This window comes from Antedon mediterranea, chromosome 7, assembly GCF_964355755.1.
Source record: "Antedon mediterranea chromosome 7, ecAntMedi1.1, whole genome shotgun sequence".
Classification (NCBI taxonomy): Eukaryota; Metazoa; Echinodermata; class Crinoidea; order Comatulida; family Antedonidae; genus Antedon; species Antedon mediterranea.
Genome location: NC_092676.1, coordinates 528,870 through 550,534, shown reverse-complemented (window position 1 = coordinate 550,534; position 21,665 = coordinate 528,870). Strand labels below are relative to the sequence as shown.

Genomic DNA, 21,665 nt, shown 5'->3' with positions numbered 1-21,665 from the left:
AGACTGTACTTAAACTATCAAAGCGATATCATTTGAGCGCCGTTATAAATATTATTATTAATATAAATAATTTGGAACCAGTATTATAAACATCCTAGTTATCACTCGGAACCGAAATTGTGTGACGATATAGAGGGCGCGCTTAATCGATAATGAATAATATCATTGTGTCATCATCAAAAACATGCTGTTTACTCGCACACAACAAAATACCACATACATGTGTCTGTCGCAACGATTGTGTATTATTTATACAAAAGAGTCAAGATAGGCGAGTCTTAAATATAAAGAAAGAAACTTTGTTCTCTGTAACCAGGGAGTTGTAAAACTCCCTGCTGTAACGTACAGTATTGTCAAAAATACAACCAGAATTGTGTGACGATAAAGAGGGCGCTCTTTATCTACTATACCAATATGGCTCTTTACTATACCAGAGCCATTATGGCTGTGTATTTTACTTAATTTCACCTTCTATACTCCATTAAATATATTCCAGAAGGTTCTTTTATTAATTCAAAGTCGTTAAAATCCACTCACAGCGGGCAAGAAACATGGACAGCCATAGACCCAGTGACGTAGGCAAACCTGTTGCTTCGTCTGTGGATCACGTGACTTGTCGATTTCAGGACGAGAGACGGACGGAGACGTAGCGCGTCGTGCATTCCTCTTCTTGTTGCTAAAAAAGTATATTGATTTTATATATTATTGGTAACATGCCCAGGGAACAACAAACCTGTGCTGATCCGGGGACTTCAGTGGAGTAAACAAATGTGAACTGTCACATTATAATTTGTAATAATATTATTATGTATTTGTATTCTATGGTCCATATCACGTGTTAATATTATTTTGAAATATAGACAGCTTATTCAACCTCATATATATCATTAACTTCTACCCCTCCTATAGCCCCAATCAGACCCTCTTCGTCCCCTTCTTCCTCCTCATCCGTAATTTTCTTCAGTTTTTCCATGGTAACCATGTAGCTAAGATCCGTAAATGTTTGTTCCTCGCCGTCATCGATGACCTTAGCGGGTCCTTGTGATACGCGATCGGAATCTGTGGATCGACGATGGAATGCCACGACTACAGGTTCGCTGGTACCGGTCACAAATGTGGCCCGGTCCGATTCGTCCTCCTCGGTCGTTGTTCGCCGCTTTCGTCTAAAATGTTAACATAAAGTAATGAGTAATCCTGCCAACAAACAGACACAAGCGATCGACTACATATACCTTCTTGGCGGAGGTAAATTACAGTGCTGCACATAACACAAAGCATATGTCATGACATATTTTCTGAAATTTGAGAGGGTTGGGCTACGATTAAACTGTGTGCACTAGTGAACTAGTGGAAGGCAATGTAAATACCCCTTTCACACCAAAAGCAAAACTCCGGAGACGCTCCGGAGTTGCCGCCCTGGTGTTTTGATACGGAAGGTAAAATCAAACAACTCCGGAGTTTAAAACAGCGGGGTTGCGGGGACACACCGGTGTTTTGGTGTGAGAGGTACGAACATCAAACTCTGGAGTTTTGTAATATACTAAGTAATATACGGTACATATATATACACAAGCGTGAACTCCATATTATACGTAGTACAGATCCTTACCTCTTGTAAACGTATCCAAGAACGCCTGCTATAGCACAGATCATGCCTACAAATAACAAGGAAATCCACCAATGACCACTCGCCGAATTCTGAAAATATAACATACGTAACCATGTCTAACCATTACTATTATTGTTTTGTTTTTATTGATAATAATGTGATAATATGTATGTTCTTTATATAATAGTACGGTGGCCTATATGTAAAACAGAAGAGAAAATCTATTATTAGTACAGTGTCCCATATGTAACACAGTAGTGGGAACCTCTTGATATATTAGTACGGTGACCCACTATGTAACACAGAAGTGGAAGTCTATTATTGTATTAGTACGGTGTTCCATATGTAACACAGAAGTGGGAACCTCTTAATATATTAGCACGGTGACCCATATGTAACACAGAAGTGGAAATCTCATAATATATTAGTACGGTGGCCCATATGTAACACAGAAGTGGGAACCTCTTAATATATATGCGCCTTGAGCACTCTGGAGTGGTATGTGCGCTATAAAAATCTTATTATTATTATTATATTAGTACGGTGGCCCATATGTAACACAGCAATACCGCCGTACTTAATAATGCTTACAGAAATGATTGAAATAAACAATAAATCCTCAAAAAACAGGCAATCTAACATTTTACACTGACTGACCTCATCATCCAATTGATCTCGTAGCCTAATTGCAGCGCCACCACACGTCTTCCCAGACCAGCCATTAATACAGGTACACGACCAGTGGTTATCAGTCTCAGCACATTGTCCTCCGTTTTGACACGGCGCTGACGCACAACTATGTAATTTAACGTCACAATCCTTACCAGCCCAGCCCGGTAAGCACGTACACTTATATGATGCACCTTCGTTGATAGCGTGACAGGATAGGCTGTTTGTACACGGAGATTTAATACATGGATCCATTAGCAGATTACATTGATGTCCACCCCAGCCGTATGGACACACGCATGTGTAATGATTACGGCCGTGGTCACACGTACCATTATTTAAACACGGTTCACTAAGACATTCGTTAAAGTCATGGTCACAATTTGGCCCTTCCCATCCCTGTCCACAAATCTTTTGACCGGTGACCTTGTTACAAGTGTAGTGACCACGTTCATCTGACCTCGGTACGCAATGCTTTATACAATTTTTGCCATAGTAATGGGCTTTGCAACCAACTCGATATTTGATTTCCATTCTGAAAGAAAACAAAATATAATTACCAAAATATTGTTTCATGCAACAGTACATCTTTTCATAACATATGCCTATGTGATCAATTCCGTAAATCTCTAGCGCGCCATGCGCACGACGCAGATCTTGCGCACGACGCAGATCTTGCGCACAACACGTGTCCTTCAAGCGTACGATACTTAAATTTCCCACCACCACCGGCAAAAATCTTTCATACTTACACAGATCTCGCACCCTGTATCCTTCTAGTGTGCCATACATTATCCAATGAGACTTTAATATTTTCATAATATTTATCCACTAAATCATGTCCAGATGTTGAATCTACGTCATACACGACCCCTTTAAGTCGCATTCCTCCCTGTATCACGTGACAAATAAATAAACAAATAACACATTAATGAATTGAAACAATCGATATAAACTTTACACGTCAGGTTGTTGGTCGGATGTTTTGCCCTACTGTGACGTATGTACTGTATAATAAGAGTTAATTCTTATATAGCGTATATAAGTAAGCTCTCAATGCACTGCACATTATTACCCGAGTCATTTTTTGGATCAAACAGTACGTATGGAAACATACTCCCATAATGCAGCTAGTAATCATGAGCGCAAAGTTGTGTCTTGATCTAACCGAGTTCCTATTTATACACCTAGATGGAGAGAGCCAAATGCAAGTAAAAGTGACAGGGCCGTACGCAAGATTAATGTATTTTGGACAATTTTCATAATAATATTGAGTACAGATTTATTTTAAGACCCTATAAAATATGGACCTTTTGCGATTTGGGGGTGGGTGCGACGGTTGCGTGCGCAACTCCCCATCCCCTTCCCATAACAGGTATAAAACAAAAACTCGTTAAAATACTTAGAGGTATTATCATTGATTTGAATAATAAAATTGGCATGTCGTACCTGCCATGACGTCAGCGTAAACGTCATCGGGTTGCTGATCCTGTACGGAAGAATAGGTGGAAAGTAGAAGTGATCATTGCCGTCATAAATCTGAGCTGTGTCGATTTGACCAATCGAACATTTATTCAAATCCTTTGACCTATTAACAAAAATAGAAATAATAAAATTAAGTAAAATAATGAAAGCTGACATAAAAGTTTGATTACTATCGGTGTTGTTTACCGAATGGTACCCAACCTTTCGGTTTGAGTGGCAGCTGACTCATTAGAGGTGTAGCGATGGTACCGATATTATTTCATTTCGCATCTCCTCCTCTCCGACGACCTCAATATATGCCCACTTGATGTGGCGTCGTAATTGTCAATACTGATTTAGGATGTAACTAATTAGATGCGTCATCATTGTCATGGTTGCCTGGCTGAACTTAGAGTACGCGATGATTCAAATGATTAAATCAACATCCCGGTAAAATAACGAAAAATAAAAGTTAAATATTCATCGTTATGCCGATATTATTAAATTAATTTATAAGAATTCTTAAACATATAACCCTGATAATAATGTCCATAGAGTAACTTGGTAATTGTAATGATAATGCCATGTCATGTCTATTTACCACCACCATTTAAGCACAGTATGAACCTATTTTACGTAATGATAATGACGTATGCCTACGTACGTTCCCATCTAAAGCTTGGTTCCCACTAGAACGTAACGCAAGGACGCAAAGGCAACGCAAGCGTTTTAACTAATGACAAGCGAAGTTATTGACAGTTAGCAATCACAAGCGAATAAGCCATCGCTTGTGATTGGTCAATTCACTTGCGTTGCGTTACGTCCTTGTGTTGCGTCGCTAGTGGGAACCACGCTTGTGTAGACTACATTTTGAACCTGTTACTTGTGACAATGAGAATGACGTTATGCCGAACTTACGTTCCCATATACCCATCCTAGGCTCGAAAGATGTCGTATTAATACATTTATATTGAGAAAGTTTTAACTTGATTTTGATTTTTACATTGTGAACTTGTTACGTGTGAAAATGATAATGACGTTACGTATTGTCTACTTACGATCCAATATGGCCATCTAAGCAAATTACAAACTTGTTATCACAATCATTGGAACAAGAGAAACTCCTAATATGGTCACAACAACTCCCATCGTAATCTTTGCTTTCGGGATTTGAATAATGGTGTAGTTTGAATTGAAGTTCAATCTCACTTGATACGTCATCAAACACCTGTATGTAAATTAAACGTGAAATTACACTACAATATTTCGATATTAATTACGTCATCATAAGAAATGATGCTTTTCCCCATGTGATTCAATTTAGGAAGTAGACGTCAAGTTCTTAATTTTAATATGGTTGTACGCCGATAAAATAATAAATGTTTTACAGTTAAATTAGGTACCATTTAATTAAATAACATAATTTATTTGAAACTTATAAATACATATTTGGCGTACTTCTAATGTTCGGTAATTTATTAAAATCCAAACGCTTCCTATGATTCATGAATGTGACGTCATTTCCGATCTTTTTATAGTTTCAAAATGTTGCTTATCGTCGGAACAATGTCAACTAATGAAGGACATTAAACATGGGATACATCGAACATGTTCCTCTCACATCGTCACGGTCATGGGAAGCAATCAATAAACTTAATTATAATTGCGTTAATAATGATATATTAATATGTACATTTTATATCAAATTACTATATTAGTAGTATATTTATTATGTTTATTTACATAAGTATTGGGGTCTAATTTCCAATGGTGTATCGTGATACCGGTTAGTTTGCGCGTCAATGCGCGCGTTCACGTCGCTTGATTATTAATTTACTTACGAGTGGGGTTAAACTCCTACCTCCCTACTAAAAATGTTTCAATCTTAAGCCTGCAATATCAAACACCAATTCGTTCTCTATTACAGTAAGAAACTATTGATGGTAAGACTTATCCAAAGACATAAAACAACATTAAAAGAGTACATACCTGCGAAAATAAACATACTAAGACGAAGATCTGATTGAATGTTGGATAAAACATCTTGTGGATAATGTGAAAGATAATGTGAAGACTTCCCGCGGCCTGACCCGAACTGTGTGTGCTTCCCGTCGGCGCCTCCCGCGTATGAATTAATGGTACTTCTCTCTTACTGATACCAGTACCCTCTGACGCATGCCCCGTGCAAACCAGAAAGGATATGTTGCCAAGATACAAGCGCGATTATGTAGATTTTAACAAACTTTCATGGTCTGTTATAGATGAACTCTTTCAAAATGAGTCACAAAGTTAGTCATAGAAAAAAAATAGTAGCACGTGGGTTGTGGGGAAGTGAGATTGAGGGAAGTGCAATTATCCACAGCGACAGGTGATCACTTTGGACGCTTTGGACATAATAGGCATAGCTACTTCTGTTTTCAAAATGAAACCAATTATAGTGGTAGATAATTATCACATTTTTATTACAGTTACACAAGTAATAAAAAGAGTGAAAGTAACATAAGATGCTATTATGTCAAAAATATTTATGCCATTTTTAATTAAAACAAATAAAAATGTTACGTACAGAGGTGCTGTAAGTTATAGCCACAACATTCAGCATGGCTTTGCAGGTCATTCCAATGTTTTAGTGGTAATAAGTTTTGTAAAAAAAGGACTTTAAATCGTAGGTCCAGTGCACCAAATTGTTTTCAGTTTAAAAATCTAGTACATATTTGAAGAATGTCAGGGCCGTAGCCAGCATGAGACTGACGAGGTGCTTGCCTTATCTGAAATTTTCACTTTTTACCACCCACTTCATTTCCCCAGCACAGATCGTCACATTTTATATAAAATATAAGCATCCTTGCCTCGTCTGTTTTTAACCTCTCGCTACAGCCTTGAATGTATACTGGTTTTACACGACCCTATCAGGCATTGATGAGAGGCCACCTGTTAATGACTACACAATATAAATATTTGATTGTTCTTGTAAACAAATAGTAAACACTTTCTAATGGACTGGAAACTAAACGGTTTACGAATCACGTAGGCCTACAAAAGTGTAATACAGAATCAATTATTATTAAAGGTAATTATCATCATCTTTCTATACTGATTATAAATAATGTTGAATGTATATCATTGCTTGACTCTACTAAATTAATCTATTTCGCCAATGAACAGGACTAGTCTAGTAAAATGTCAGCATGGGTACTTGACCAGTGTCACTACTCAAACTTTACTTGCTCTGATCGGTTTGACAGACAATCAATTATCTGTAGAATATATATACTATAAAAATAGAACAATTGATTGATTGCTTGTTGGAGTTGGTTAATTCCACATTTTTTTTAACCTTCTCCCAATTTGCCAAGATACTACCTGTACACCACCAACATCTAAGCATCACAAAACATAAGCACGGCTGATTATTTCATCATTTTATAGTAAACTGATCATGATGCAGTTGATGGTTGTGATTGAGGGCGTGTGTTTGCTCCTTGTTCCAATGCCGTGTAGAGGGCGCTACCAAGTTCTTCATCTTCGTATGACCATGACACCAGTAAGTCCGTTCCCTCATCTGTCGGTTCCCCAGCAGACTGAGAAAAAAAATGCCACTTTCTTTATTTATAAATTTTTAGAATAATATGATGTAGGAAAAAAAAGTCATTATACAAAAATGAGGCTAGAGCAATATAAAAATATAAAAACATTATTTCACCAAACTACTGTACATAAAAACAGCTATTCAATTCAATGTATATCAAGAATGGTGTTTTCTTACCTTGATTAATACAGATCCAATCATAATTGAGCCATCTGCCATTAACAGCACATTCTCACCAGCAAATTTCCTGAAATAAGAACACAGAAATATGAATAGGTATTATACAGTATGGACAGTATGAAAAGATATACAGGGGAAGCTGTGTGCAATGTTATATTATACATATCTATATATATATCTGTTGATATTGGAACAGAATGTTAAATCTTACTCTTTAGTATCTAACCTATCTTTCACCTTTTAATTCTTTTGTGTAGTGTTTCCATACTCATTGGTGGAATTGTGATGTTAGATGAGAACCTTATTTCATGTTCTTTATCAGTGTGTAACCTATGTATCATTCACCTTTTAATTCTTTTGTGTAGTGTTTCCATACTCATTGGTGGAATTGTGATGTTAGATGAGAACCTTATTTCATGTTCTTCGATGCCTAGCTGTTGCATCACTACATCTGCATCTTCAAGAACAAGTTTCTATAAAAAACAAACTCATTTGTAATACATAATATCAAACATGTATTTGAAGTGCAATCTATTAGGAGGTAACTTTTATTTATTTTTTTTTTAAATAGACAGGAACATTTTCAATCATAACTTACATCATTCTGCATCATCAGTATACCGTGCATTGTCTTCACTTTCTTGCTATCCAATGGTTGCGACTGATAGCCTAGAAAAATAAACACATCAATTATCAAAACAAAATATCTACATTATCCATTATTTCGTACTCAATATACCTCTGCACTCAGTGATTTTGACTCCATTCATAGAATAGTAAGTAGAATACCATCAGACCTCCTAAATGGTTCATTCAACTTACCACTTACAGTTGCACTCCTCTTTAATAATCCTAATGAAATGTCAGCTTAGTAGAACACCATCAGACCTCCTAAATGGTTCATTCAACTTACCACTTACAGTTGCACTCCTCTTTAATAATCCTAATGAAATGTCAGCTTAGTAGAACACCATCAGACCTCCTAAATGGTTCATTCAACTTACCACTTACAGTTGCACTCCTCTTTAATAATCCTAATGAAATGTCAGCTTTAATGTTACACTTGGTTGGAATCAATGCAGTCTCTCCGTTAGCTGGCATAAAACATCCTATACCTGTTAAACAACATACAAAACAATTTATTTCTCTTGTTTATTTTTCAGAAGATAAACCTATTTATTAAATAATAAAACAAATTGTCTCAATATATTTTTGTACAGTTAACTACTACCACTGATTCATGGTGTCTTGGGTTCAAATCTTGTATGAATCACAGTTTTCCACACAATAACTAATTTTCAAAACTAAAGCTCTGTCTACACTATCAAACTAGTTTGACAAAAAAAAGTGTGATGTGCCCAAATATGGTATTGATATGGCATCCTTTTGTCCATATATGAGCACATCACATTTGTTTGTCACATAAAGTTTGATAGTGTAGAGAGAGCTTTACTAAGTGTCCTACAAGTTGCTTACTGAATTGTTGTTGTATTTTCTGTTTTAAAAACTGCATTTTCTTGGCTTCACCATGAACAAGTAAGACATGCTTTGGTTCACATTGCTGTATCAGTTGCATGATACCTTTGGCATCAGCATGGGCACTGAATGACATGTACTGAACTGATAACTTCACCTCCAACTAACGAAAATAGAAACAGGACAGTTCACATCATAATATATATCAGTGAGTGGCCGATTAAGACAGTGGAACCGTATTTACGTAGCCATAACATCGGCAAGGGTTCAAGGCTCACTCACTCCATGGTTCTGGTGGTCAAGTCTTCTCGGATAAGGACTATAAACCGTAGGTCCAGTGTACACATCTAGCTAATGTTAACTTTAAAGAACCCAGTACATCTTTCAAGACGGGGGTTACCACGGTGTACTAGTACACACACAGCCACTGATCATAACTGGGTATTCTGGGAGACCAGTCTTTGACTTACGAGGTCGCCCAGTATAAATAAATAACAAATTCAAGTTGCTACTTCGAACAGAAATTATCATATGATTAAACAGTAACTCACAATCTGACGGTTCTCCAATTCAATCTTTTTCTGTCCATTTAAAATCTTATGTCCCACAGTACCAGCAACACAGTAGCCTGGCATTATCACCATGTTCTTCTCCTCTGGTGCCCACTGTTTGAAGATGGTTAATGAGAGACCAGAATGCAACATTCCTGGGGTGGCAAATACAACCATAGGGCCTGGGTTCGAGATGTATGACCTATCAAATGGCTGTAACCCAAACATTAATACAATTAGTACTTAGGTTTCTATATCGAAACTCGATTTTCATTGGAATTTTCTATAATCTATTAGTTTACCATTATAAGATAGATTTAAACAAAAGCAATGTCCTTTATAATAAGACAAAATTAAAGCAGAGATTGTCCTATTTGATATTACCTTGATATGCTTGAATTCAAACATGTTTCTTTGTACAAAGGTTTTCTTAATCTTCTGGTTTGTCCATGTGATAAATAACTTGTAGTAATGATTGGCCTATAGATAACAATAATAATACAAGACAATTAAACCACAAACATTAAAATAATCTTCTCTTAATTTCATTGTTTAGATGTTTACCTTTTCTGTTAATCCTGTTGAAAAATATACAGGAACTTTAAGGTTCATTCTTTCCCTGAAAAAAAAAATGACATGAAAACCATCAAGGTTTGAAAACAAAACATCTAAGTAATGAGAATAGAGTGCCAGTAATTGGCTGACGAAGGTGTTTGTAATGAACTCACCAGAATGTCTCAATGAGGATACACAGCTCCTGAGCTCTCCCTAGTGCAAATACAGGAATCAGAACTTTACCCCCTTTGTCTATGCAATCATGAACCTTCTTTAGGAAATCCCTTTCCCTACATCTACAACAGAATAATATTATAGTTAATACAGACAACTCTCTCAATACCGGACACCTTTGGGCTGGCCTAATATGTCTGGTTTTCCGGAAAGTCTGGTATTCTGAATGTGTGTTTAATGGTGAAAAATAATTTGGGACCTTTTGGATCTCAACAAAATGTAAATCTGGTATTGGGAGAGTTGACTGTATAGCATTGTACACAAATTAAAAAGCATGTATAGAGTAAAGAAGGTAAAGATTATAAAAAACGTTATCACTTTACCTTTTTGAATCTCGGATCGTCGTTGCATAAGTTGATTCTGTTATTAAAAGGTCAGGTCGGCACTTGTCTATCCATGCAGCTCTTTAAAAAACAAAGTAGATTTCTTTTGTAATTTTTACTTTATTTACAAATGCTGATAAACTAATTCAATTTATTGAAAGCAAACAAGAAAAATGCATTATTTGAGATATTGATGGTAAATTAACTGGCTTACAAATACACAGTCTCACAATGTATAGAAAAGCCACATCAGTGATGGTGACTGAGTCCAAGACAAATCCTTGACATAATTAAGTTACATAATGAAATTTACTACAATTACCCTAAATGTCTGTCTGGTGTCATGTTGTAGTCTCCCTGAGAAAATAAATAATTGTTGTTGAGGATTACAGTACTAATAATACACACGAAGTATAATCTTTAAAGAAAATTACTGGGAGAAAACATGTAACGTTGTGGGTATCAATAGCGGAATCTTAAAATAAATAAGTAAAAACCTAAATCAAAATGTGAAACAGCCAGAGAAATATGGTAAGCAGTCAGAAAATATCAATCTTCTGTAAGAATTATATTAACAGTATGTATAAATTATCAAAACCATTGTCAACAGTAAATTTTAATGGACAAAAAGCCTGTGGATTAGAAATTTGTTTAAACATGGGTCTATCTCACAATTCCATTTCCATCCATGTAAATGGAATATAAAATCTAGTTCACAAGCTATAAAAGGTTAACACTTTGTACTCACTGTATAGACAAATGAATTATCACCCACTTTGACTTGAATCATAGCAGCTCCTAACACATGCCCAGCGTAGTAAGCTTTAATCTCCAACTCATCGTCAACCTGCCAAACATTTTGTAGAATATCATCATTTATATAGTTTGTTACATTGTTTTAAATCTAATAGCACAATATTCTATCTCAGTTAAAGTGTGTCAATTTTAATGTATTCTTATTTATCTAATGTAATATCTATGTAGATGATTCATAGATCCTTTTGGAAACACATGAAGTACCGCAAACCTAACTTTACCAGAGCTCTGTCTACACTATCAAACTTTATGTGCCCGAATATGGTAGTGCCTAAATATGGTAGTGGTATGTATCATCATGTCCATATATGGGCATATCACATGTTGTTGTCACATAAAGTTTGATAGTGTAAACAGAAAGATGCAATAAAAGGTTAGGTATGTGAGTCAGTACACAGGCCAACTCTCTTATAAAAGGGCTACACTCAAAATAGAACATTCCAATAAATTTTACCTTGATTGTCTGATGTAAATTGACTGTGATAACCTTCTTCATACAATCTTTAATCATCTAAAATAAGACAAAAATATATTCTACTTGAAATTTGCATACTATACCAAAAACAATTGAAACATGCAAAATGTGTAGGTTTTTACATTTTAAAAGTTTTTAATTTTTTGATAAAACAAAATAAACTATTCTTACTCCTGATGTGAAGAAGTTAGTCTCTCCTTTCTTTTCAACAGAGATCTTCCTATAGTCCTCCTTAAATAGGTATTATGAATAAGTTATTAAAAATTAGCAACTTGCATGGCCGACCATCTAGGTGTCGTATATGTCATATTTACAATATCACCTTAACCCCCTCAGTGGGGCTCAGTTGGTGTGGACTATCTACAGTTTGAAATAGCCCAGACCTACACCAAGTACACTTGCCACAGGAGGCTACAATCCCTTTTTACAATACATCATGATGGGCTCAGTGATTTCCCCAGTTGAATTAAAATCTGTATAAATTGTATTGTAGTTTCACTTACCAATAAAATAGGACAAATAGCTTTAGTGGGTGATGTCATGTAGATAGGACCATCATAGCCAACCATCTCACTCATGTACGGCAGAGATCCACAATGATCAAGATGAAAGTGACTACAACAATTACCAACAAAATGTTTCAACTTATTTTAAAACAAAACTAATGTAACTCCTATGTTTAAGTTGTGAAACTATTGTATTGACTTACAAGAGGCATATTTTGGGGTTCTTGGAATCTGTTTCAGACCACCAGTCCCTTTATCCAAACATGGATTCCCTCCTACTGTACTTATTCCACATATTTTAATAATTGGTTAATAATAAAAGTTACCTTATAATAACACAGTCCAAATGATCTGTTAATTTCCCAGATTTTGTGATGTATGTAAAATCAGGAAAACGTCTCTGTATCAAAAAACAAAATTCCATAATTAAATACAGAATTATATAGCAACCTTGTGTTCACTATACATATTACTATTACTTACAGTTACTGATGTATATTAGTATAGGTCTAGTTGTACATGAATATAAATTTCAGTTTCTGTATTTATATTTTTTTTTAAGTACCAGAATTTAAATATGAATAAAAAATACATTTATAATATTACACCTTTGAAAACTTACATCATCATTGTACCCCATATGCATCCCACAATCCAACATTACATTCTTTCCTCCAATTGTTACAAGGATACAGCTTCTACCAACATCTATAGTATTAAAATAAATTTTTATTTAAATGTAGTTCTGTCACCAGGACAGACACTTTTTGTTAACGATTTACATATATTGCTTTAGACACAAAAGAGGAATGGGTAGTTGAGTTTGCTTGAGCAAAATTGTTTGTATATGTGGTATTGCATAATTACATTTTTCATGAATATAGTATAAAATGTATAATTATAAATTTGGTTAATATTTATAAACATAAAAATAACATACCTTGGCCTGCACCTAAATTTAAAATATAAAAAAAATTTCAAAATTGTTATTTTTATTATTAATTAATCATGATCATTATCAACACGTTAAAAAATAACACAAATGTAATTAATAATCAATATTACTTTCTGTGTGTCATACAGATGATTCGGTTTGGACCATTTGAAACTCGTCTCCTGGCCTGGGCTTTTCTGGTTGGGGGCCGAAACGACTACTCATTGATCAGATGTTTTAAACTGCTCATTATTTTACTGGGTGGTTGTTCAATGTGTCTAATGAGAAGGCCTAAGTCTAGGCCTAGCTACAAATAACTACGATAATTAAGCTTTATTTTCCATATAAAATCAGCTTAACTTACCTAGTGGAATTACTCGAATGTCAGACATAATGTTGTATATGTATTAACTATTTAATTGCAGTTTAATTAAGAAAGAAATTGTTTCAGAACTCGCGGATCGTCCACATTGTTTTTCGATCGAGTGGACGAGGAGGTCGTGACGGGAACCATTTTTGATCACGACCTCTATATAGAAAAAAAATGTATACGTTATTCACACGACAGTCGTGTAAATTAATCTAAAACTGTTGTTCGCAAGACTGCCGTATAAACTAATCCTAATAAAACTATTCGCACTTATTGCTAAATAATTGATACAGACAGGTAGAATTTACTCTTTTCTCGTTTCGATCATTTATTTTACAACTGCTAAGAGGATAGTAGGACTACAAGTAAATAAAAGAAGTCACCCACCAAACGAAGTCGATAAACTTGTTAAAACATAATGATGACATCACAACTATTTATAACTCACAAATAAAGAAACAAAATACAAGAATTCCTGCCAGTTATTTTATTAGCAAGGTTTAAAATGTCTTCTGAAAGAAATGTCATTGCAAGAACTAAGGTTGTTATTAAGATACCAAATACCCAACAACAAGTATGGATAGAATAGCAACATTAAAAGCATCTACGGTTACAATGTTGTCAATACATTTAATACATCAATGACACTGAATCACATTAATGTTTACTATGAAATTAGAAAATGTTAACTTAAAGAATGTAGTTATTCTTAATTACAATTATTGATGGTTTTTGATTATTTATGGAATGCACTTAATATCTACAATCTTTTATTTAATTTGGTATGTCATGGGCAGAAAAACATTTCTACATCATTAAAAACAGAATTATTGTCGGAATATTAAAATAACATATTAACATTAATGTTCCATGTCATTTAAACAACATATCAAACAATGTAACATTATTATTGGTATATTGTCAACTTTTCTGTAACATTAATGTTGTTATAATCAAATATCATTGGTATAACATTAATGCTCTAAGTATATGTTATTCAATGGATATAAAACTCAGTGAATAATAATTTGTTACCGGATTCAAAATGGAACATTTTCATTACTAAAATATATGAGGGCGTCATACACACATGCTAGGTAAATGCATGGTATTATTCTACAAGGGTTGGCTTAATTAAAATAATCTTTGTTTTACTTCATTATTGCATTTTAAGGATAAAACTAAATAAGCCACAAATTTCATGGTAAAAACAATTTTTCTAACAATAAAATAAAAAGCAACTGTACAATTTAATCAAAAATAAATTGAACTACCATGCAACAAAACTTGATAATAGTGTTTTAAAAAAACATCTAAAAATAACATTAACAGCAAAAATAGACACGTTAAAAATATCAATAAAATCTTCATATTATTTACAAAGTGAATCACAAATGCAAAATTTAAAAAAACCAAATGAAGATACAGCTTGCATACTCAGAATAAAATCATAAAATGTACAAAAAAATAGAAAAAGTAAATATGTGTATGTGGTAGAATAATGTATTAAATCACATTATAACATTTTGAACATGAATCATTATTTCACAATTGTCCTCAAACCACAAATGAATACAATTTCATTTAAACTAATTGACTACTGTACTTCTTAATCAATGTATAAATAGTAGAATAATTTACTTGTTCTCATTGGAATACACATATTTGATCTATCAATTGTATGTCTGATTCTCCACCAGTTATCTGCCTGCCACAGGTGATGGCACATTCACCTGGAATAATTTTAGGGGACCACCTGGAATATGTTTACATCCATCTGGAATACAAATGAGGATGCATGGCTGATACATGTCTGATAATGATTTACATGTAATGGACATCTATTTTGAATATCTCAATATTCACTTGGAATAACCTGGAATATTTAAACATCATTTTGGAAAATAAATAGAATTGGAGTGATCATAAATGGGGGAAATGATTGGAATGCATAATGCAATTACAGTGTCATTTAGTTATCACATGTACACTGTACAGTAATCCCTATATTCATTTGTTCACAATAAAACCTTTGTAGATACTTTACATCAACTCTTCTTGAACCAGGATGAATTACACCAGAGTCATTTGTACGTAAACTATTGAATGTCATCTTTATAAATGGAAATGACTAATTGAGCTTATTAAACAATGTTAACTTTGTGTACGTGATCTTTACAAACAAACATGACTGAGTAAGTACAACAACTTGGAATGCCTTAATAGTTTCTATTTAAACTAAATTTGTTTTTGATACAATAACAACTATAAAATGGTGATAACATTAAGTGATTGGTGCAGCTAAATGTGCTAGTAGGTATTGAATGTGCTCATCAAGTCAAAACATTCAACATTCATAACATTAACATCCATATTTTGTTCACTACATTACTGCATTCCTATACAGACAAACATGAAATATAAATTCAAAATGTCAACCATTTTAAATTTTCAGACCGTTTCAAAATGTCTGCCGTATTTACCATTTGACAACCATCACCATTCTCGTTTTTACCATTATGCTATATTCCCTTCACATGTTTCTTTAGTGTACAAGCGCATTTATATAATTGTGTCCAGGGATTACCTTTAAATATATTTTGATGTTTTTATCTACAATTAAATTTAGCAAGACAATTTCACTGTAAATTAAAGGCACATTAGGGAGGGAGTGAAATATATTGCTTAATAAAATCACCTGCTAATTAATATTATACGTTATACAAGCAAACATAATTTATTTTACAAGTGGTAAAATCTATGTACTGTACATGGGTCAGAGACTACATCATTTATTATTAGTTTAAAATGTTTAACAAAGATTAAAATACATCTTGTCTGCTCAATATAAAACAAAATTGTTCCAGTTAAAACTGGTTTCACTACTCTACGTCACATGCCCATTCAGACTGTAAATACAGACTACTGGCTTGCCAAGAATATGGTTTAAATTGGTTCATTCCAGTTAGTTAAGAATATGGTTTAAACCAGTACATTCCAGTTGGTAAAGAATATGGTTTAAACCGGTTCATTCCAGTTTGTAAAGAATATGATTTAAACCAGTTCAGCTTGACAAGAATATGGTTTAAACCGGTTCATTCCAGGTTGAATCAGTAGAATCAAAGCATTAAAACTAATTATTTTCTCATGAGTTCTTAATCAGTAAATGTCTTTTAATTGCAATATTCTAAACTATTCTTCCACTTGTTCACAATTCACACATTCTAAATTGGTCTACGAATGACCACTTTGTACCAATCAACGATCCGACACATTTGTAATTGTTTGTGTAAATCAATGCCATTGGGTAACAGCTACCATATTTCAAAGTAATCATGAATACAAATCACCAGCTATTTCATTAATAATCTTTAAATGCAATCATAGTTTATTAAGTCCTCTTGTGAAGATTAATTAGATTCACAATGCTTCGTTATTCCTTCTTCTACATTCACAATGATTCATTATTCCTTCTTCTACATTCACAATGATTCTTTATTCCTTCCTCTATATTCACAGTGATTCGTTATTCATATACATTCACAATGATTCATTATTCCTATTTATTCACAATGCCTTGTTATTCCATCCATTCACAATTCTTTGCCATCATTATATATAGCTTCACTTAACTTCAACCTGCAGCTATGGGCCCATTTCATCATTTTTTCCATATTTCATCATTGATAATTTGATAAAATTTCAATTTATAAATTAGCAATAATTAGAGGTTCCATCTTTATATAATCATAATGTATTTTCCAGTAATCCATCAAATTATCCATGAAAAGATCCTGCAGTGTTTCCAAGCACATTCATACAAAACCAGCTGCCCTAATAAATCATTTTAAGAATCATTCATTGTACATTTTATGCGTTCATATTTCCAATGTTTAAACCCATGAATCAATGTTAGGGTCGTCGCCAGGTCCATTGAGCTGTATGCTAGTGACTGGCGTGCCATCTTCGTTTTCAGTTAAACTTTGTCGGTAGCTATTTTTCTTTTCTTTATCAACCTTTGCATAAACTGGTTCTCGGCTTGGTGATGTGGGTCCATCATTTTCCTACAACAACAAAAATCACATTTACCAAATCACATTTGTTGTGTCATAGATATATGTATAATATATTTTATGGTAATTAATGTGCCAACCACATATTTATTATTCAGTAATTTTTATTTGCTGCTAAGAAAAAAATACTACAAAAATCAATTTTAACAATCTAGTATACAAAACAAGTGAAATTAACAACATTTAGTATCATAAAATACGCTGTGTAAATAATAAACATTTTACATGATTTAAACTAAAGCCTTTTTAGCTATAAAGCTAGCACTTACCCTTGCCATACCATACATTGGCACAGAGCCAGCTGGTGGTTTGAATGAGTTGTTATCTACACTTGAATAGGTAAAGTCTTGCATACCTATATGCTCATCTCCAGATGGGTACCGGTGGTGCTCTACAAAATTAGCAATTTAAAACAAAAATGCAATATTTAAAGCAGCATATATTTAGATATACTTCTATTTCTTTTTGTTCTTAGTAAAACAAAAGTGTGTATTTATTGCTTGGCAAAGAATAACAAACCAAAATGTGTTTATTGTGGCATACTATATAGTGCATGCGTTACATTGTTTATTGTGGCATACTATATAGTGCATGCGTTACATTGTTTATTGTGGCATACTATATAGTGCATGCGTTACATTGTTTATTGTGGCATACTATATAGTGCATGCGTTACATTGTTTATTGTGGCATACTATATAGTGCATGCGTTACATTGTTTATTGTGGCATACTATATAGTGCATGCGTTACATTGTTTATTGTGGCATACTATATAGTGCATGCGTTACATTGTTTATTGTGGCATACTATATAGTGCATGCGTTACATTGTTTATTGTGGCATACTATATAGTGCATGCGTTACATTGTTTATTGTGGCATACTATATAGTGCATGCGTTACATTGTTTATTGTGGCATACTATATAGTGCATGCGTTACATTGTTTATTGTGGCATACTATATAGTGCATGCGTTACATTGTTTATTGTGGCATACTATATAGTGCATGCGTTACATTGTTTATTGTGGCATACTATATAGTGCATGCGTTACATTGTTTATTGTGGCATACTATATAGTGCATGCGTTACATTGTTTATTGTGGCATACTATATAGTGCATGCGTTACATTGTTTATTGTGGCATACTATATAGTGCATGCGTTACATTGTTTATTGTGGCATACTATATAGTGCATGCGTTACATTGTTTATTGTGGCATACTATATAGTGCATGCGTTACATTGTTTATTGTGGCATACTATATAGTGCATGCGTTACATTGTTTATTGTGGCATACTATATAGTGCATGCGTTACATTGTTTATTGTGGCATACTATATAGTGCATGCGTTACATTGTTTATTGTGGCATACTATATAGTGCATGCGTTACATTAGTGTAACGTAATAATGTACTATTGTTAGGTTTCTAATTCTTTTAGCATACAACTTTTTAAATATAAATAATAATAATAATAATACTAAATATTACATTTCTAGCTATATTATATATATACACATTAATAGTGATCAGAGTGCATGCAGCAAAGTTCAATTACAATTTTACAAACATACATAGTGCTTCCATACTGTGTATATACAAATATACATGCAGAATAAAATGAATATTGGTTCATTTATGTGTACAGATATTATTATACCAATTGTTAAAGTTACTAGTATTTCACGTCAAAAAGGTCTTCAACCAATTAAATGCAGTATGTAACAATATAAAGAATGCAAGCAAGAGTTGCATCAACCAGAGTGATTTAAATTGAATGAAAGAATTCAGAGAGAATGATTCAGTTCATGTCTATGTCAACATAGCAAGTACATGATGGCCTTAGGTAATGGTGTACAACATTGTACAGAGAATATTAAGCTCTGTCTACTCTATCAAACTTTATGTGACAAAAAAATGTGATGTGCTCATATATGGACATGATGATGTCATAGCACTATCATATTTAAGCCTATCACTACCATATTTGGGTACATCACACTTTTTTGTTACATAAAGTTTAATAGTGTAGACAGAGCTTTAGTGTTAGTGTACTTTCACCACTAAGGGTGTTCCAAGTTCAGGGAAAGTTACTCTCTCCACAATGATTGAAATATGGTGGATACCAACTACATTTATTGTAGGAAATGAGGATTTAGCCTTCACAGCAAGAGCTACCAATTCACAACAGGAGTCTCTGTGCTAGGATGGCTTAAAGGCTCACAGTGGTTGTAAAACATATTCCAAACGGCTTACAAGATTTTAAATACTCAAATTAAATGAATTTTAAATACTCAATGAAATGTTTGTATTGTGGAAGGCACCTATGATCAGCTTTGTTGGATGGGCTACCCTCATGAAACATGGTTCAATGAAAAAAGGACATAACCAAAATATATAAGCTGTACCATTTAACACTAACACCATCAATGTACTACTGTATATGCAATGTTGTAACCATGTAACGAAAAGGAGGTAAAATAGAGGGAATGTAAAATAATGAAACTGCACTGATATGTTACCCTTTGTTCTGTAGTTTTGTACTTCTTCAGCAGATGCATAAGCCGGGTCATACATCATCTCACTGGCTGCTAACAACACACATGAACACCCACAGTGAAAACAGATACAATGAGAACAAAGAAAAGGTACAGATATGGATAGAGTGAGTAGTTGAATGTGAAAGCCATACAGTATATTACCAACATCCACTTAGTATACAAGTTATCTATTATTAGTGTATAAAATATTGTATACTCCACCTTTGGGATGCCCTTATTATGGGGACATTCTCCAGTGAAATGAACTAGGGACAATATATAATATAAAAGATCTGTCTACGCTATCAAACTGTGTTGTATCCGTATATGGACATGATGATGTCATATCATTACCATATTTGGACATATCACTACCATATATGGGCAAACTAATTTGATGGTGTTATACAGCGTTTTATATAATAGATTAATTGAATATAATATAGATTATTAAAATACATTTTGATTTCAATATTGAAATGGCAAATTATAAAATGTTTTGTCAATGAGTTAATTAATAAGTTAATTCATTCATGTTATGTTTAAATAATTTAAATAATATGTGTCATTAAAACTATTTACAACATTTACAATCAAATTTAACAAATGTCAATGAATCATGCGCCACATGCCAATGTTAGACAAAAATAAACTTTCATTCCACGACAAAAACTACTATATTTTATCATAGTGATTATAAACAAAGTAATAGTATTGAAAATAATATTATAACTGCAACCAAAAAAATGACATTGTAGCAAACAGTGTGGTGAGTAATATTTAGAAAAAGCAATTTGTGGGTGAAATTGTGCAAATGTACAACAATCAACGTTGCAGTTTTGGTTTAAATAAAAACCACACATAATATATGATTTCCTAACAAAATGTTTTTACATTAATTCATATAATTTGTGTTAAAATCAAATTACTGAAACCACTCCTAAGAAATGAATACAATCGTAGTGTACAAGATTGAAACATGATAAATGTAAAAGAAGATAAATGTATTAGACTGAGTGCATACCTTTGGGTCTTTCTTTGTACTGACCCGCTGACCCATCATCTTTGCCGCTGTATTGAGACGCAAGTGTTGAGTCACTGTAGTTAGGATTGCTTGTGGCTAGGTGAAAATAAATAGATTGATAGATTGATTGATTGAAGATTGATTGATTTCGTAGAATAGATATCTTCACATTATTACTAAGCAGCTTTATAGCTGAGCAGTTTAGATTGTTTCTTTGTTGAAATAATACATTTAAACAGAAGTGATTCATGATAGCCATAGAACATTCCAG

At 33.5% G+C, this 21,665-nt stretch overlaps 3 protein-coding genes across 8 annotated transcripts in view; all 3 read right to left on the bottom strand.

Annotated features, from left to right (window-relative positions):
• Positions 1-91: 91 nt before the first annotated feature.
• On the bottom strand, positions 92-5,922 carry LOC140055620 (uncharacterized). The gene is made up of 7 exons (XM_072100958.1): positions 5,732-5,922; positions 4,801-4,970; positions 3,728-3,866; positions 3,031-3,170; positions 2,267-2,813; positions 1,610-1,698; positions 92-1,163 (listed from the first exon to the last, which is right to left on the bottom strand). Exons 1-7 carry the CDS (start codon positions 5,783-5,785, stop codon positions 866-868), a joined length of 1,437 nt encoding a protein of 478 aa, XP_071957059.1. The 5' UTR covers positions 5,786-5,922; the 3' UTR covers positions 92-865.
• A 314-nt stretch (positions 5,923-6,236) lies between these two features.
• LOC140055618 (integrator complex subunit 11-like) lies at positions 6,237-13,898 on the bottom strand. The gene is made up of 20 exons (XM_072100955.1): positions 13,746-13,898; positions 13,388-13,399; positions 13,070-13,155; positions 12,774-12,847; positions 12,445-12,556; positions 12,113-12,172; positions 11,921-11,977; positions 11,399-11,497; positions 10,973-11,007; positions 10,651-10,731; positions 10,267-10,389; positions 10,103-10,157; positions 9,923-10,018; positions 9,539-9,751; positions 8,988-9,150; positions 8,516-8,626; positions 8,110-8,180; positions 7,857-7,984; positions 7,509-7,578; positions 6,237-7,323 (listed from the first exon to the last, which is right to left on the bottom strand). Exons 1-20 carry the CDS (start codon positions 13,771-13,773, stop codon positions 7,180-7,182), a joined length of 1,818 nt encoding a protein of 605 aa, XP_071957056.1. The 5' UTR covers positions 13,774-13,898; the 3' UTR covers positions 6,237-7,179.
• A 325-nt stretch (positions 13,899-14,223) lies between these two features.
• Positions 14,224-21,665, bottom strand: part of LOC140055071 (catenin delta-2-like) — a 60,717-nt gene continuing 53,275 nt past the window's right edge. For 4 of the 6 annotated variants that reach the window (XM_072100261.1, XM_072100263.1, XM_072100262.1 and 1 more), the window contains 4 exons: positions 21,395-21,490; positions 20,353-20,421; positions 18,094-18,215; positions 14,224-17,815 (listed from right to left, as the gene is read on the bottom strand). In XM_072100261.1, the coding sequence (XP_071956362.1) occupies positions 17,645-17,815; positions 18,094-18,215; positions 20,353-20,421; positions 21,395-21,490 (458 nt within the window). In that variant the 3' untranslated portion in view covers positions 14,224-17,644. The remainder of the gene's footprint in view (positions 17,816-18,093; positions 18,216-20,352; positions 20,422-21,394; positions 21,491-21,665) is intronic. The other 2 variants (XM_072100265.1, XM_072100266.1) reach the window with 2 other exon arrangements.